Source organism: Mandrillus leucophaeus, unplaced genomic scaffold, assembly GCF_000951045.1.
Source record: "Mandrillus leucophaeus isolate KB7577 unplaced genomic scaffold, Mleu.le_1.0 Scaffold1183, whole genome shotgun sequence".
Taxonomy (NCBI): Eukaryota; Metazoa; Chordata; class Mammalia; order Primates; family Cercopithecidae; genus Mandrillus; species Mandrillus leucophaeus.
The window spans coordinates 252,802-269,015 of NW_012100132.1; the positions used below are offsets into that span (position 1 = coordinate 252,802).

The 16,214-nt window shown below is 52.9% G+C and overlaps 2 protein-coding genes across 2 annotated transcripts in view; one reads left to right on the plus strand and one right to left on the minus strand.

The window, feature by feature from the left end:
• STKLD1 (serine/threonine kinase-like domain containing 1) overlaps positions 1-16,210 on the minus strand; it is a 29,629-nt gene extending 13,419 nt beyond the window's left edge. The window contains exons 1-7 of the mRNA XM_011965490.1: positions 15,982-16,210; positions 13,404-13,490; positions 8,195-8,239; positions 6,406-6,480; positions 4,546-4,647; positions 2,469-2,539; positions 1,294-1,409 (exon numbers count right to left, since the gene is read on the minus strand). Coding sequence (XP_011820880.1) covers positions 1,294-1,409; positions 2,469-2,539; positions 4,546-4,647; positions 6,406-6,480; positions 8,195-8,239; positions 13,404-13,490; positions 15,982-16,068 — 583 coding nt within the window. The 5' untranslated portion in view covers positions 16,069-16,210. The remainder of the gene's footprint in view (positions 1-1,293; positions 1,410-2,468; positions 2,540-4,545; positions 4,648-6,405; positions 6,481-8,194; positions 8,240-13,403; positions 13,491-15,981) is intronic.
• Positions 14,574-16,214, plus strand: part of SURF4 (surfeit 4) — a 16,886-nt gene continuing 15,245 nt past the window's right edge. Inside the window, exon 1 of the mRNA XM_011965444.1 lies at positions 14,574-14,675. Coding sequence (XP_011820834.1) covers positions 14,670-14,675 — 6 coding nt within the window. The 5' untranslated portion in view covers positions 14,574-14,669. The remainder of the gene's footprint in view (positions 14,676-16,214) is intronic.

The following is a 16,214-nucleotide window of genomic DNA, read 5'->3' on the forward strand; positions in this document are numbered from 1 at the left end:
CCCTCCCATCCATCCATCCATCCATCCACTCATCCACTCATCCATCCACTCACCCACCCACCCACTCATTCACTCACTCTCACTCATCCACCCACACACCCACCCATCTACCCACACACTCACCAATCCATCCATATACCCACCCACCCACACATCCATCCACACATGCACCCACCCACCCATCCATCTACTCACCTACCCAACCGTCCACAACCCATGCACTCACCCATCTGCCCATACACCCACCCATGCAACCACACACCCATCCACCCATCCATCCATCTACTCACCTACCCACCCATCCACTCACCCACCCATCTATCTATCTATCCATCCACTCACCCACCCACCTACCCTATCCATCCATCCATCCATCCATCCACCCACCCACCCACCTATTTATCCGTCCATCCACCCACTTATCCATCCATCCATCCACTCACCCACCCCACCCATCCACCCACCCATCCATCCACTCACCCACCATCCACTTACCCACCCACCTATCCATCCATCCATCCATCCACTCACCCATCATCCATCCACTTACCTATCCATCCATCCATCCATTCACCATCCATCCACTCACCCATCCATCCATCCATCCACTCATCCACCCACGCATCCATCCATCCATCCATCCATCCATCCATCCATCCATCCATCCACTCACCATCCATCCACCCATCCACTCACCTAACCACACACCCACCCATCTCTGCACCCATCTACTCATTCATCTTTTGTCTACCAAGGACAGAGTGCAACCAGCCACTGCCACCCTGGGACTTTGGACTCTGGACTCCTCCTCTGTGGTTACTCTCTCCAGCCTCCTTTCTCCGGCCATCTTTTCGAAGGAACGAGAACTCGTCTCTCCTTGCCACCCACCCCAGTCATCTCCTGGGTTGTTTTAGGACTCAGTGATCTACACGCAGTCAGTGTGTGGCACCCACAGACCCTCCGTCCTGGGCATTTTCGTTTCCTTCCTTCCGAAGCTTTCTTTTCCCTCCCTGAGAAGCAACATTTTCTGGGGTATCACAAACAACCACGACTTTGTTTCTCTCAAATGCTGGGTGTCTTTGGGGCCCTGCCTCTGCCCCTGGTGGTGGCACGCCTGCTCAGTTACAACCCAAAGGAGGTCTCTTTGGGGTCCACACAAGGCTAGGGCTTTGTGGGGACCTTCTGAGCAAACAGCTGTTTGATGTTGCCTCACTCCAGCACCCAGAGTGGCCACCACCGTCTGGATTCTAGGTGCCAACCCCCTCTCCCACGACTTAGGGGAGCCCCTGCCACCTTCCTCCGCACGGATATTCCATTTGGCTTTGTTCGTCATTAGCACGTTGGAGCTCAGGTCCTGCAGTTTGCAGTGGTCACTGCTGACGAGGATGATGTTGGAGGGTTTGAGATTCCTGAAACCAAGAAGGGGGTTCGCCTCTGGGTGCCAAGGGGCCACCTGGGCAGCCACCACCCCCGACCCCAGGTGGGACCAACGTGCGTGCTGAGCCTGACTCTCTGCTCCCTGCCCCACCCGGTTCTGAGGCAGCAGCCCACACCCTCCTCCCCTCCACAAAATGCCCCATCTCAGCCTACTTTTTAAGCAGTTGTTTCTATGTACAGAAATGTACTCAATTATTTTAAACCGGGGGAAGAATCTCCAACCACAAGTAGGAACACCCCCAACACCCGGAAAGGTCCCTGGGTTGACGTGTTCACCTCCTTAGATAGCCCAGCGATGCATTTGACTGGGTATTGATTTTTGGCCATTGTGCGATGTCTAGTGACATGACACTGAATGTGGAATGTGAAGCATTCCCTTTGTACATATGTTCTGCGTGGTGTGTGTGTATGTGTGTGTGTGTATCTGTGTGTTTTAAGTCAGGGTTGCCCAGGCTGAAGTGCAGCGGCACGATCATAGCTCACTGAAGCCTCAAGCTCCTGGCTTCAAGCAATCCTCCCACCTCAGCCTCCATGCTGCTGGGACCACGGGCATGTGCCACCATGCCCAGCCACATGGGTTCCCTCTTCCTCTTTAAATACGATATTGGTGTTCAGAATTGGAGCCATCTCCCAGCCCCTTCAGACCGTGGATTCTCCAGCCTGATGCTGTGCCGCTGGGTGGTCAAAGGCTCAGCAGGGCCCACTCAGACAACACCGGCGCCACGACAGGCAGCCTGGTCTCTCTTCCTGGCAGGGCTGTTGCCTCCTTCCTTTCCATGAACTCTAGAGCAGCCCGCCTGGCTAGCGCACACCCCATGCAGCTGTGCGTGTGCACATGGCTTGAGACCACTTGGACGGGCCTCTTTTGAGCCTGGGAGGAGGTCTGGAAGGTCCCCATCCTATCCTGGCTGCACTGGCCCAGTGCGCCTTTCTCCCCAGATCCTGCCCACGGGCACTGGCACCCGAGTGGCCTCAGTGCCTTTTCTCCCGAAGCAGCCCACCAGTCCAGGGAGGTCAGGGGCCCCACTCACCTGTGGATGATGTCCAAATGGTGCAGGTATTCCAGCGCGTCCAGCACCTGGCCCAGCACATTCTGCATCCACTGGGGGAGAAGCAGGGGGTGCCAGGATGGGAGGGGCGCCCTGTGCTGCTTTCGGGGGGTGACACTCAGAGCAGCCAGCAGGATGGTGGTGTTTTCTCTCCCTGCATCTTGAGACAGGCCTGAAGCCAGCCAAGCGCTCAGGGTGGAGGAGGCTTCAGTGTGGTGGCTCTCCAGATGGTTAAGCCGCGGCGGCAGCCAGAAGGACTCTGAGTTTCCAGACTCCACACTGCTGTCTCTATACCAGAGACCCCGGGTGCTGCAGGGCCCCATCCCTGCACCCCACCCTGCGGCCCGCACTGCCCCACACTTGCCGGGAGCTGGAGGCAGATGGGCCTTGCGGGTATGGGAGGGGTGGAAGCCTTCAGTGCCTACACAAGCTCGTTCCTCTAAGTCATTCTAATGAAAAGAACCCTGAGAGAGAATGCTGGGAGTGTTCGACGTCAGAGACAAGCTCCATCGAGTACCCAGGGCGGTGGTTCTGAAGTTGGGCTCCTAGGGTCCCTGGATTCAGGGCCACCCTGGGGTGTCAGAGAGGGGCTGAAGGGGCAGGACGTGAGCATCCTCCCACTCTCCCCAGTCAGAGTAGGTCTGCTGCACTTACTGGGTTTCTGAGAACATTTTGTGTTTTAAGGGCTTCACTCAAAGTCTGAAACTGACTTCGGGCCTGCCTCTGAGGCCCACAGTAAGAGAAGAGCTGTGTGCCCCGAAGAGCCCCTTGGGGCACATGCTCCCACCAAACACCGTTCTCAGGGTAAAAGCAGGCAGCATTCTTCTGGGGGAGATGAAAGATCTAAATGCGAAGGCAAAAACGACCAAACTTCCAGAACCGAGGAGAGTATCTTCATGACCTTGGAGCACAAAAGGCTTCCTAAACTCCAAAGGCACTAACCATAAGAGACAGCATTGGGAAAGCGAACTTCATTACAGTTAGGACTTTCTGTCATCAAAAGACATCATTAAGAAAGTGAACTGGTCGGGCGCGGTGGCTCACGCCTGTAATTCCAGCACTTTGGGAGGCTGAGGTGGGCGGATCACTTGAGGTAAGGAGTTCGAGACCAGCCTGGGCAACATAGTAAAACCTTGTCTCTACTAATAATACAAAAATTAGCTGGGTGCGATGGTGGGCACCTTTAGTCCCAGGTACTTGGGAGGCTGAGGCAGGAGAATCACTTGAACCGGGAGGCGAAGGTTGCAGTGAGCCGAGATCGTGTATTGTACTCCAGCCTGGGCGACAGAGTGAGACTCCATCTCAACAACGACAACAACAAGACTGACACAGTGAAGCGCTAGCCGCCATGTGGACCGGGAATGCTCACAGCTTGTGAGAGTAAACATGGGGCCAACCAAACCACATTGGAAATCTGTTTGGAGCATCTACCAAAGCTACACACACACCTATTCTACGACCCAATAATTCCACTCCCAGGTATTCATCCCAGAAAAGTGAGTGCCTTCCAGCAATGCTCATAGCAGCCTTATTCACAATGGCCCCAAACTGGAAGCAGCCCAAATGCTTATCCACACAAGACTAGGGAAACAGCCTGCAGCGAGGCCAGGTGCTTATCCACACAAGACTAGGGAACCAGCCTGCCGGGCAGCCAGGCAGCAGAGTGGCAGCAAGCAATGAGCACAGATGATTTGCGGGTGCATGCAGCAGCTGAGGGAAGGAGACCAGACAGGAGCGTGCGGCATGCCGGAGAAGTCCATTTACGTGAACTTCAGGGACCGACTGGCAGAACCATCTGGAATCATGGTCACCAACTGGGAACCTTCTGTGGTTAGGAACGCCTTCTGCCTTGATCTGGGTAGAAGTTGTATGAGTGCACCAAACTGTGCACTTAAGATCTGCACGCGTCCTAGGGTGCAATGCCTCGAGGCATACATTTAAGAAAAAAACAAGGCTGGACTCCATGGTGCCTGCCTTCCCGCTGTCACTTTGCCCCGAGCTGCAGGGCCTGTGTCACAGGTCTAGGTGGCCCCCAGGCCTGGTGCCCAGAGGATCTTACCTTAGAGTCAATGATTTCCTTTGCCTTCCTCTTATCCTCAATGACCTCCTGGAAGCTGAGCTTGTTGAACTCCATCACCAGGCAGAGGTACAGAGAAGAGATCTGCTGGGACAGGAGGCCCTTATCCAGGCGATGCCCAGGACCCCATGCTTCTACAGGCTCGCCTGCTCCAGGGCCTCCCTGCACTCAGCTGCCATCCGCAGTGGTCATGGGAGCACTGCCCACTGGAGGAGGCTACAAGCCCCTCCTGCCCCACCTTCAGTTTCCTCTCTCTCCTCTCCCCATTCCCAGGCCCCACCCCCACTCCACACTCCATCCACACCAAGCTACTTGGACTTTCCCGAAAGCTGCACTTGTCCCCTGGCCACTGCACACCTGGACCCCTCTGCCTGGACCACTACCTACCCCCTTCATGGGGATAACTACTCACTCTTTAGGGCTCAGCTCAGATCCATTTCCTCTAAGGAGCCGGACCTGGCCAGAGCCCCAGCAGACCGGGTCAGGGCCCCCAGTTCTGTGCTCCCTCCCATAGGGAAATGTCCTCTTGGCTTCTCTGCACCCTCCTTCAGAGCACCAGTGGGTGCTCAGAAAAATCTCTGGGAGTGCATGCCGTGAGGTCCCCTCCCTGAGACCCAGCTGGAGCAGAAGGAGCATGTGAGGGGCCTTTCCTGCTCAGACCCGGGATTGTTGGCCCCAGGTGGGAATGCCAGTGTGGACGTCTCATGCAGGCTGGCGCCTGGCATAAGGCTTCTCGGCCCCTCTTTACCTCCAGCACCCCTTGTGCCTTCTCAGCCTCCCGCTGTCTGCCTCAGACACATTGGAAGTGACTGGAAAGCTCCAGGCTCCTTGTAAAGACAAGAAGTCATCCAGCCTACAGGACCCGGCTGCCGGACCTGAGTCTCTGTCCCCAGTCAGCTGTTCACTAGCTTTGTGGCCTTGGAGAGCTCCTGAACCAGAGCCCTAGGCCCCATCAGGAGCACAGGGACCGTGCTTCCTGCCCTGCAGCCCTCCTGGCATGTGCTGACGGATGTGGTGCTGGTCAGTAAGCTGCACCGGGGCTGCAGGAGGAAGGGGCGCACAGGCCCAGGACAGCACTTGCGTCGGGTGGCTGTGGAGATGGGGGTCAACTAGCTCCTTCCATCAAAGTAGAAACTCTGTCATCAGAGGCACAGGCTCACCAGGACAAGCTCGGTGGCTGTGTGCAGAGCCCGGGAATCAGGTCCACCTCGCCTGGCCCTCTGACTTGGTCACGTACTAGCTGGCTAAACTGGAGCAACTTGTTTCTGTTAGCCTCTGTCTCTTCTTCTGTCAAATGGGTTGAGAACCCCTCCTGGCCAGGCGTGGTGGCTCAAGCCTATAATCCCAGCACTTTGGGAGGCTGAGGCGGGTGGATCACTTAAGGTCAGGAGTTCGACACTAGCCTGGTCAATATGGTGAAACCCCGTCTCTACTAAAAATATAAAAATTAGCTGGGCGTCATGGCACGCACCTGTAATCCCAGCTACTTGGGAGGCTGAGGCAAGAGAATCGCTTGAACCCGGGAGGCAGACATTGCAGTGAGCCAAGATCATGCCATTGCACTCCAGCCCGGGGCATAAGAGTGAGACTTTGTCTCAAAAAAAAAAAAAAAAAAACCCCTAATGAGGTTGTTGGGGCTCCTACAAGACCATGCACGGAAAGCCCCCAGCATGGTACCTGGTCCCGGTGAGTGTCAGGTCAGGTATGGCCACATTTAGAGTCACTGCCATTGCCACACGAGCTATTCTGACCGTGGGGGGTGGGCGTGCTCTGGGCTCACTCGGCTTCGTCCCACAGCCCACCCCGCGGCGGCTGAGCCCGTAGACGTCAGCTCTGACCCACCTCCCCATTCCACGTGATGAACAGCTCCCGGTACACAGAGATGTGGGTGTGCCGCAGCTTCAGCAGTGGCATCAGCTGCCAGGATGAGAGCACAGGAAACGGAGAAGTCAGCGCTTCTTCACGCCTTTCTCAGCTCGGGCTTCTCTGTCACACATCCCAAGAAACATGCAAGCCTCGGGCTCTGAGCCGGGCCGGGGAGCGGGCTCAGGGAGGCTGCACGGTGGTTAGGAGCCAGGCAGTCCGATGTGAGTCCTGTCTCCAGCATGTGCTGGCTGTGCTGGGCGACTGGGCCTCATATTGTCATCTGAAAATGGGGGTCCCAGTGAAATCTGCCTCACAGGGATGCCACGGGGACTGAGTGAGCTGTGGCAGGCAGTGCCAGGAAGGTGGGGATCAGCCACAGCCAGGGCTGGCCGGAGGAGGTGGTGCAGCCACCGGGAGATGGGCCCATGGAGAGGTCCCAGTGCCCCCTGCCCTGGCGGAAAGTGCTTTGAAACATGCCCAAACAGGAGCAGACAGGGCTGCCTTAGAGACGTGGAGCCAGACAGACAACTGCTTGTGGTGGAAGGTTGGGTGTGAAAGGAGCTGGCCTAGTGGGCCGTGGAATTGAATTGGCAACGGGAAAAGCCATGGCGGCGTGGGGCTCTGGGTGGGCCCCCATGCTCTTTCTTCCCATTTGTTACCGAGTAGCCTGGACCCACCACTGTGCTTCAGTCACACTATACACCGAATAATGTTTGCTGGCCAAGCTGCAGAGCCAGCAATTCCAGAAGACAAACAAGTGACCATGAGATAGGAAGGGACACCTTCAAGCTCGTGGGAAATTCAAGAAACACAAAAAAAGGCTACTCAGAGGCTTTGCCAATCAAACCGAAGTGCAGCTGTTATCGCTATTATTGTAAATGACTATGTTACTGCTGGGCAGCTCTGAATGGTAGAATGAAGGATAATTTACATTTGCTTTGTTAAACAATTCTGGTATGGGCGTGGTGGTACATGCCTGTACCCCAGCACTTTGGAGGCCGAGGTGGGAGGATTGCTTGAGCTCAGAAGTTCAAAATTAGCCTGGGCAAAATGGTGAGACTCCATTGTTATTAAAGCAAAAAAAAAGGTAAAAGCAAAAGAAAACCCAATTCTGTATTTAAAAAATTTTCTTCTGTAATTAATAATTTTATATTGAAGAAAAAAATTTAAAAAAATGTTATTGGTAGATTAACCTAGGGACCTGGCCAATATTTATTTCTTTTTGAGATGAAGTTTTGCTGTATTGCCCAGGGTGGAATATAATGGTGTGATCTCGGCTCATTGCAACCTCCGCCTCCCAGGTTCAAGCAATTCTCCCGCCTCAACCTCCCGAAGTAGCTGGGATTACAGGCACTCACCACCATGCCCAGCTAATTTTTTTGTATTTTTAGTTGAGATGGGGTTTCCCCATGTTGGCTAGGCTGGTCTTGAACTCCTGACCTCAGGTGATCCACCCGCCTCGGCCTCCCAAAGTGCTGGGATTACAAGCGTGAGCCACTGTGTGCAGCCCAATATTTAAACTTTATGTTCTCTGGGAATATATGTTCTAAGTTGTTGGCACCTGCATTTAGCAGTGAGTGTTTGGGGCATGGCCTCCCTTCACGACCTGGGGCTGCTGGCTTCACAGCTGAGGCAAAACTGGTGCTGATGCTCTATCCCTCCCTCCAGCCTTCCCTTTACCCAGGCACTCAACAAGAAGGTACAGAACACAGTCCGTGTATGCTCCATTGAGCTCTTCCAGAGGGGAAACCACCCTGAGAGTTACCTCCTCCAGGGCCTGACTGGCTTCATGGTCATCCATGCATTCCACCTGCAAGGGCACAAGAGCATGAGCTTAATAAACATGTAGCAAATCATGTCCATTATCACCACCATCACCACCACCACCATGACCATTACCATCATCACCACAACCACCATCTCCACCACAACCATCACCATCATTACCACAACCACAACCATCACCACCATCACTGTCACCATCACCACCATCATCACCATCATTACCATCATCACCATCACTGCCATCACCATCATCACACCACCACCACTACCATTACCACCATCACTCCATCACCACCACCATCACTGTTATCACCATCATTAACATCATCATTACCACCACCATCACCATCACCATCACTGCCATCATCACCATCATTACCATCATCAACACCATCACCACCATCATCACCATCACATCATCACCATCACCACCATCATCACCATCATTACCATCATTACCATCACCGCCATCGCCATCATTACATCACCACCACCCCCATTACCATCATCACTCCATCACCACCACCATCACCACTATCATCACCATCATTAACATCATCATTACCACAATTACCACCATCACCATCACCACCATCATCACCATCATCATACCACCATCACCACCATTACCATCGTCACTCCATCATCACCACCATCACCATCACCACTATCACCATTATTACTATCATCACCGCCATCCCCACCATCATTACCATCATCCCCATCACCATCATCACACCACCACCATTACCACCATCACTCCATCACCACCACCATCACCATCATTACCACCATCATCACCACCATCACCATGACTGCCATCATCACCATCACCATCACCACTGTCATCACCATCATCACCATCATCATCCCCATCACCATTACCATCACTCCATCACCTCCACTGTCACCATTGCCACTATCATCACCATCATAACCATCATCATTACCACCATCATCACTGCCATCACCATCACCACCATCATCACCATCATCACCATCACACCACCACTATTACCACCATCACTCCGTCACCACCACCATCACCATAATTAACATCATCATTACCACCATCATCACCACCATCACCATCACTGCCATCATCACCATCACCACCATCATCATCACCATCACCACCATCATCACACCACCACCATTACCACCATCACTCCATCACCACCACCATCACCATCAACACTATCATCACCTTCATAACCATTATTACCAAAATCACCATCACCACCATCATCAGCATCATCACACAATCATCACCATCATCAAAATCATTACCACCATCACCACCACCACTATCATTACCACCATCACACCATCAACACCACCGTCATCATCACCACTATTATCCCCATCATCATTGCCATCACCAACATCATTACCATCACTATCACACCACCACCACCATCACCATTACACCATCACCATCATCACACCATCAACACCATCGTCACCATCACCACTATCATCACCATCATTACCATCATCACCACCATCATCACCATCATTACCACCATCACCATCACACCACCACCACCACCACCACTACCATCACACCATCACACCATCACCACCACCATCACCATCATCACATCACCATGACCATCATCAGCACCACCATCACCATCATCGCACCATCACCATCACACCACCACCACCACCACCACCACCACCACCACCACCACCACATCACACCATCACACCATCACCACCACCATCACCATCATCACATCACCAAGACCATCATCAGCACCACCATCACCATCATCACACCATCACCATTATCATCACCATCTAGCTGCCACCACCATCACCACCACTACCACCATCATTGCCACCTCCATCATCACCACCATCATCATTATTTAGCAGGAGTGACAGGCTCCCACCATTCCTGCCCCCACCATATGGCACAAACGGAAGATATTCCTAAGGCAGAGATCTAAAAATACTTAGAGCAATGAGAACATCTCTGCTCCTGTTGCAAAGATAAGTTTAGGACAGCATAATATAAATTCCAAGAAATCAGTAAAGGATCCATTTTCAGACCATCTTTAAACAGGAACATCTTGTTCTGGTTGAGAAAGCATCAATTGCACCACTTCATTCCTTACCCACATGGGGAAGGTTGTCTCCATGCATGGAATGTGCAGTGCTCTTCTCTCTTTCCTGTGCCTTCTCCGGGTGGAGGTGGGGGGGGCATGGAAAGGGAAGGGTACCCGGTGGCAAGAGAAGCACAGAGCTTTGAGTCTACAGCACGCTTGGTGGCACAGGCCCTAGGTGTATACTACCACTGGCTCTAATACCAGATCTTCACCCAGAATGTTGCTCAAAAGACTTATGAATGAAGTACTCTTATAATGGGGTGATTGCAGACCATCATGTAAAGTTAGTGAATTGTTCCCAGATCTATGGAGAGACCTGAGATGCCAGTGGCACTGTCCCGTGGAATCCAGGGCAAAGACACTGTGTGAGCCTTCCTGTCTTCCTTTCCTCCTGTCCCAGGGGGCATATGAGGAGGTGAAGTTGGCCAAAACATATAGAAAGGCTTGAAAATGCTACATCGTGGCTGGGCACAGTGGCTCACGCCTGTAATCCCAGCACTTTGGGAGGCTGAGGCGGGCGGATCACCTGAGGTCGGGAGTTTGAGACCAGACTGACCAACGTGGAGAAACCTTGTCTCTACTAAAAATACAAAATTAGCCAGGTGTGGTGGCGCATGCCTGTAATCCCAGCTACTCAGGAGGCTGAGGCAGGAGAATCACTTGAACCTGGGAGAAGGAGGTTGCAGTGCCCAAGATCACGCCATTGCACTCCAGCCTGGGCAACAAAAGCGAGACTCCGTCTCAAAAAAAAAAAAAAAAAAAAAGGCTGGCTGTGGTGGCTCACTCCTGTAAGCCCAGCGCTTTGGGAGGCCAAGGTGGGCGGATCATCTGAGGTCAGGAGTTCGAGACCAGCCTGAGCATCCTCTCCATGTTAGTGGAGAAACCCCGTCTACTAAAAATACAAAATTAGCCAGGTGTGGTGGCGCATGCCTGTAATCCCAGCCACTCGGGAAGGCTGAGGCAGGAGAATCACTTGAATCCGGGAGGCAGAGGTTACAGTGAACCGAGATCACACCACTGCACTCCAGCCTAGGCAACAAGAGCAAAACTCCATCTCAAAAAAAAAAAAAAAAAAAAAGTTACATTGTATGACCCAGAAATCTCACTCCTAGGAATTTTTCCTAAGGAAATCATGGATGCTAAAAAAAACAAAAAACAAAAAAAAACCCCATAATGCTATAAGCATCTTTATCAGAGCTGTTTACACAAAGTGAAAAATTGAGAACAAGCTCAATGCTCAGCCCGTGTGATAGGGATGGCTTGGGTCAGCTACAGCACATCAAGCAAGACGGGAGGCCACACAGCTGCCAGAGCCAGGACAGGAGGAGGCTGTGGGAATGCTTGCAATATAAAAAGCATGCTATCAACTTTAACAATACCATTCTCCTAAATCCAAAAAAATTTATAAACTCTTAGGAAAAAAGACTGGAAGAACCCATAAACTCCTACCTACACTCTCCTTCCCCAATTTTTATTTAGAAATAATTGGCTGATATTTTTATTTTTAATTTAATTAATTAATTTAGACAGAGTCTGGCTCTGTCACCCAGGCTGGAGTGCAGTGACGCAATCTTGACTCACTGCAACCTCTGCCTCCCGGGTTCAAGTGATTCTTCAGCGTCAGCCTCCCAAGTAGCTGGGATTACAGGCACTCATCGCCATGCTCGGCTAATTTTTGTATTTTTAGTAGAGATGGGGTTTCACCATGTTGGCCAGGCTGCTCTCGAACTTCTGATCTCAAGGGATCCACCTGCCTCAGCCTCCCAAAGTGCTGGGATTACAGGGATGAGCCACCATGCCTAGTCACGGCTGATGTTTTTAAAAGCTCCTCAGGCTGGGTGCGGTGGCTCACACCTGTAATTCCAGCACTTTAGGAGGCCGAGGCAGGCGGATTGCCTGAGCTCAGGAGTTTGAGACCAGCCTGGGCAACACAGTGAAACCCTGTCTCTGCTAAAATACAATTAGCCAGGCGTGGCAGCGTGTGCCTGTGGTCCCAGCTACTTGGGAGGCCGAGGTGGGAGAATTGCTTGAAGCCGGGAGGCAGAGGTTGCAGTGAGCTGAGATTGCACCACTGCGCTCCAGCCTGGGCGACAGAGCAAGGCTCTGTCTCCGAACACATACACACACACACACACACACACACACACACACACACAAAAGCTCCTTAATTGCTCAGAGAGCAGTCAGCCACTCTGCCTCAGTGGCTTGTGAGACAAGGGGGCCAACCCCACAGCCAGCCAGCAAGGGAGCAGGGCAGGAGCAAGGACTCCAGGCCCAACCATTCAGGGTGAGGCTGCGGAGCTGCACAGACTGAGGCCTGGCCCAGTAGCGGCTTCTGACAAGGCTCCTGCTGCTGCGCGGCCAGCCCTAAACCTGCTGGGTCCCTGCCACCACCACAGAGAGGAGGGCGTGCCAGGGACTCTTGCAGCAGCTCTCTCACCCTAGTCCCTCTGTTGATCTGGACCTCCCTGTCTCGGACACACAAAGGGCTGTCCTGCAGGCCTACACCTCCCTATGCCCTGCTAGCCCTGGTGAGGAGTGCGGTGGAAGGGCTCAGGGCCTGGTGTGTGACCTTAGCCCTGTGTGACCTTGAGCCAGTCCCCATCCTCTCTGGGCTTGGCTCCCTTTTGGTAAAACTGGTGACCCAGCACTGGGTAGCACGGTGTCCCCCAATGAGGTGGCCTGAATTCAAATCCTCTGGGAAATTGTGTGACCTTGGCTAGTCTGGCGCTGCCTTGAGCCTCACTGTCTTTGGCTATAAACAGGGTCATTGTTTCTGCTTTACAGGGTTGACGGGAGATGAAGTGAGTCGGTGCCTGGCATACAGCACGTGATGTGTAAATGGTAGGAGGTGGTGGTGATGGAGTAAAAATTAGCATTGCTTCCCCATCAAGGTGACAGAGCTTCACGCACCCCCACGTCTACCCTAACCAGATTTGTCTCTGGGAGTGCTGGCAGCGAGGAATCTAGCTGCCGCATCAGGAAGCTTCTCCAACATGGGAAGAGCTTGTGTTGGAGAAAATCACAGCCACAGAACCACCTGGCGTGGGATGCACAGGCTTGGCCTCTTACCTGCTTTATCACACGCTTGACTTTGGTTTCCATTTCCTCCACCACCAGGTTCACCCCCAAGGCCCCAGGATTCAGCTGATACAAAACCTACCAGCAAGGAAGAGAAAAGCTTTCAGGAAATGCACACAACTTATCCCTTTCCAGAAGCCCAGCTCCAGCTCCTTTTCCGGTCCCGGTAACTCCCCGGTCAGGCTAGCAGAGCAAGTGGCTCCACCCCATCTTGCAATAGAGGAAACGGCCCAAGGAGGGCAAGAAGCCTTTCAATGGCAGGACTCTGATCTCACCTATTTGGGGCCGATTCTGGAGCTCTTTCTTCTACAACCCTGTATCCCTCCCCCAAACTGCAATGAGGACCGGCTGGGCACTCAAGAGCAAGAACCTCCCAGAGGAAAAGGGCTTATTCACTCTCTGTAGACCCGTGCGACCTCAGCTTCCAGCATCCACCTCCAAACTGGCTTCAAACAAGAAAGTAACCAGTCTTGTGGCTGGTACAATCAGGAAGCCATTGTGTGCCTGGCATGGTGCCAAGCACCTCACAGCCACCCTACGCAGTGGACACCATTGCTACCTCTGTGTTTACATTGGGGAAAACTGAGGCACAAGGAGCTAGGTCCTTGCCTGAGGCTATGTCACTAGAAAGCAGGACACTGCCTGGGGTAACTCTGAGGGTCTGACCTTAGAGCCTGTGATTTGAGACAAATTTGTAGAGAGATGGCCACCAAGTCAGAACTCTGTGCAGAGACCAAGTACTATGGGGCAGGGGGCCGGGCCGGAGATTGCTGGAGGCTAACATGCATCTGAGGACTGGGGGAGGGAGGGCAGGATCCAGAGGAGGAGATATGAGGATGGAAGCCTGAGCCTAGGGACTCTCGGAGCCTATAAAAGATTTAGGAGTCTGTAATCCAGCCTTGTGAGCAGCCTGCTGGATATTCTAAGCTGGGGTCCCCAATCTAGTCTGTGACCTGTTTAGGAACCAGGCTGCACAGCAGGAGGTGAGCAGCAGGCAACGGAGCAAAGCTTCATCTGTATTTACAGCCGCTCCCCATGGCTGGCATTACCACGCAAGCTCCGCCTCCTGTCAGCTCAGCAGCAGCGTTAGATTCTCATAGGAGTGTGAACCCTATTGTGAACAGTGCACGTGAGGGATCCAGGTTGCACACTCCTTAAGAGAATCAAATGCCTGATGATCTGTCACTGTCTCCTATCATCCCCAGAGAGGATCGTCTAGTTGCAAGAAAACAAGCTCAGGGCTCCCACTGATTCTACATGATGGTGAGTTGTGTAATTATTTCATTATGTATTACGATATAATAATAGAAATGAACTGCACACTAAGTGTAACGTGCTTGAATCATCCCGAAACCATCCTCCCGCCTCCGTCTGTGGAAAAATTGTCTTCCACAAAACCAGTCCCTCGTGCCAAAAAGGTTGGGGACTGCTGGTTTTTTTGTTTTGTTTTGTTGTGTGTTGTTTCTGAGACAGAGTTTTGCTCTTGTGGCCCAGGCTGGAGTGCAATGGTGCTATCTCGGCTCACCACAACCTCTGCCTCCTGGGTTCAAGCAATTCTCCTGCCTCAGCCACCGAGTAGCTGGGATTACAGACATGCGCCACTACGCCCGGCTAATTTTGTATTTTCAGTAGAGACGGGGTTTCTCCACGTTGGTCAGGCTGGTCTCGAACTCCCAACCTCAGGTGATCCCCCCGCCATGGCCTCCCAAAGTGCTGGGATTACAGGCGCGAGCCACCAAGCCTGGCCGGGGACTGCTGTTCTAAGCCACAGGGGGCTGAGGGCAGAGCTGGTGTGAGAGCATTCAGACTTAGGCAGCAAGTTAAACAGTAAAATGGACCCATATCTTAGAACAAGTCTATTTTTTTTCCAAAAGCAGGTATATTCCTGAAAGGTCTATTTTTTTTTTCTCTGAAAAGTAACTTTATTTAAAAAATTATCTGGCCACCAGAAGCTCATCTGCGTCACCGCTGGCAACGCCCTATAGTCCTCTCACACAAAGACAATTCTTCCCAAGTGACAAAAATCTAATCCGCAAACTGTTTCCAAGCGAATGCGGTTTTCACAAATGCTGAATCTAACATTTAATAAAGTTTACATATCATGTATAGAAGCATTTAATTAAACATTCACTTTTATTTTGCAGCTTTCCTTTTGTGTTTTGTAAATTTTTTAGGTCTCAAATATTTTCAAAGACCCACACTGCAGGGGTGTTTTTAGGGGACTGGGGGCTCCCAATTACGTACTCGGGATGTTCCCGGGGGTCCTGCCTCGGTGGACCCAAGCGCCCAGACCCCGGGCACAAAGGATAGAGGAGCTGCCCCACGCCCTCAAATATTCAGCCAGGGCTGGAGAATCCTTAGTCAGTTCACAAAGGGGGAAACTGAGTGGCAAAGGGCACCCAGGAGGTCACCGTTGGAGGCCCCCCGGGTTCAATCTAGGAGCTGGAGGCCAACACTGACTAGGGCGCGGGTCCCTCGCCGCCCTCGGTCGGAACCGCCGGCCGCAGCTCCAGGGTTGGCGACCGTTACCCCACGGAGCCCCCGCCTCCCCGCAGGGAACACTCGGCACCTGGTACTTGTCCATGGGCTCTCCGGGGTACCCTGGGCCTCGCTCCCCCTGCGTGGGGCGCCTGCCATCGGACTCTGGCCCAAGCATGTTCAGTAGCTACCGCGTACGGACGAGCGTCCACCCCTGACCCCACCCCGTGTGGGTCAGTGGGACCTGCGGGACCCTCCCCGCCCGAACGGCGTCCTCGAGGCATCCAAGCGTCCCTCCCGCGCGCTGGCCCCAGACCCCCCCCC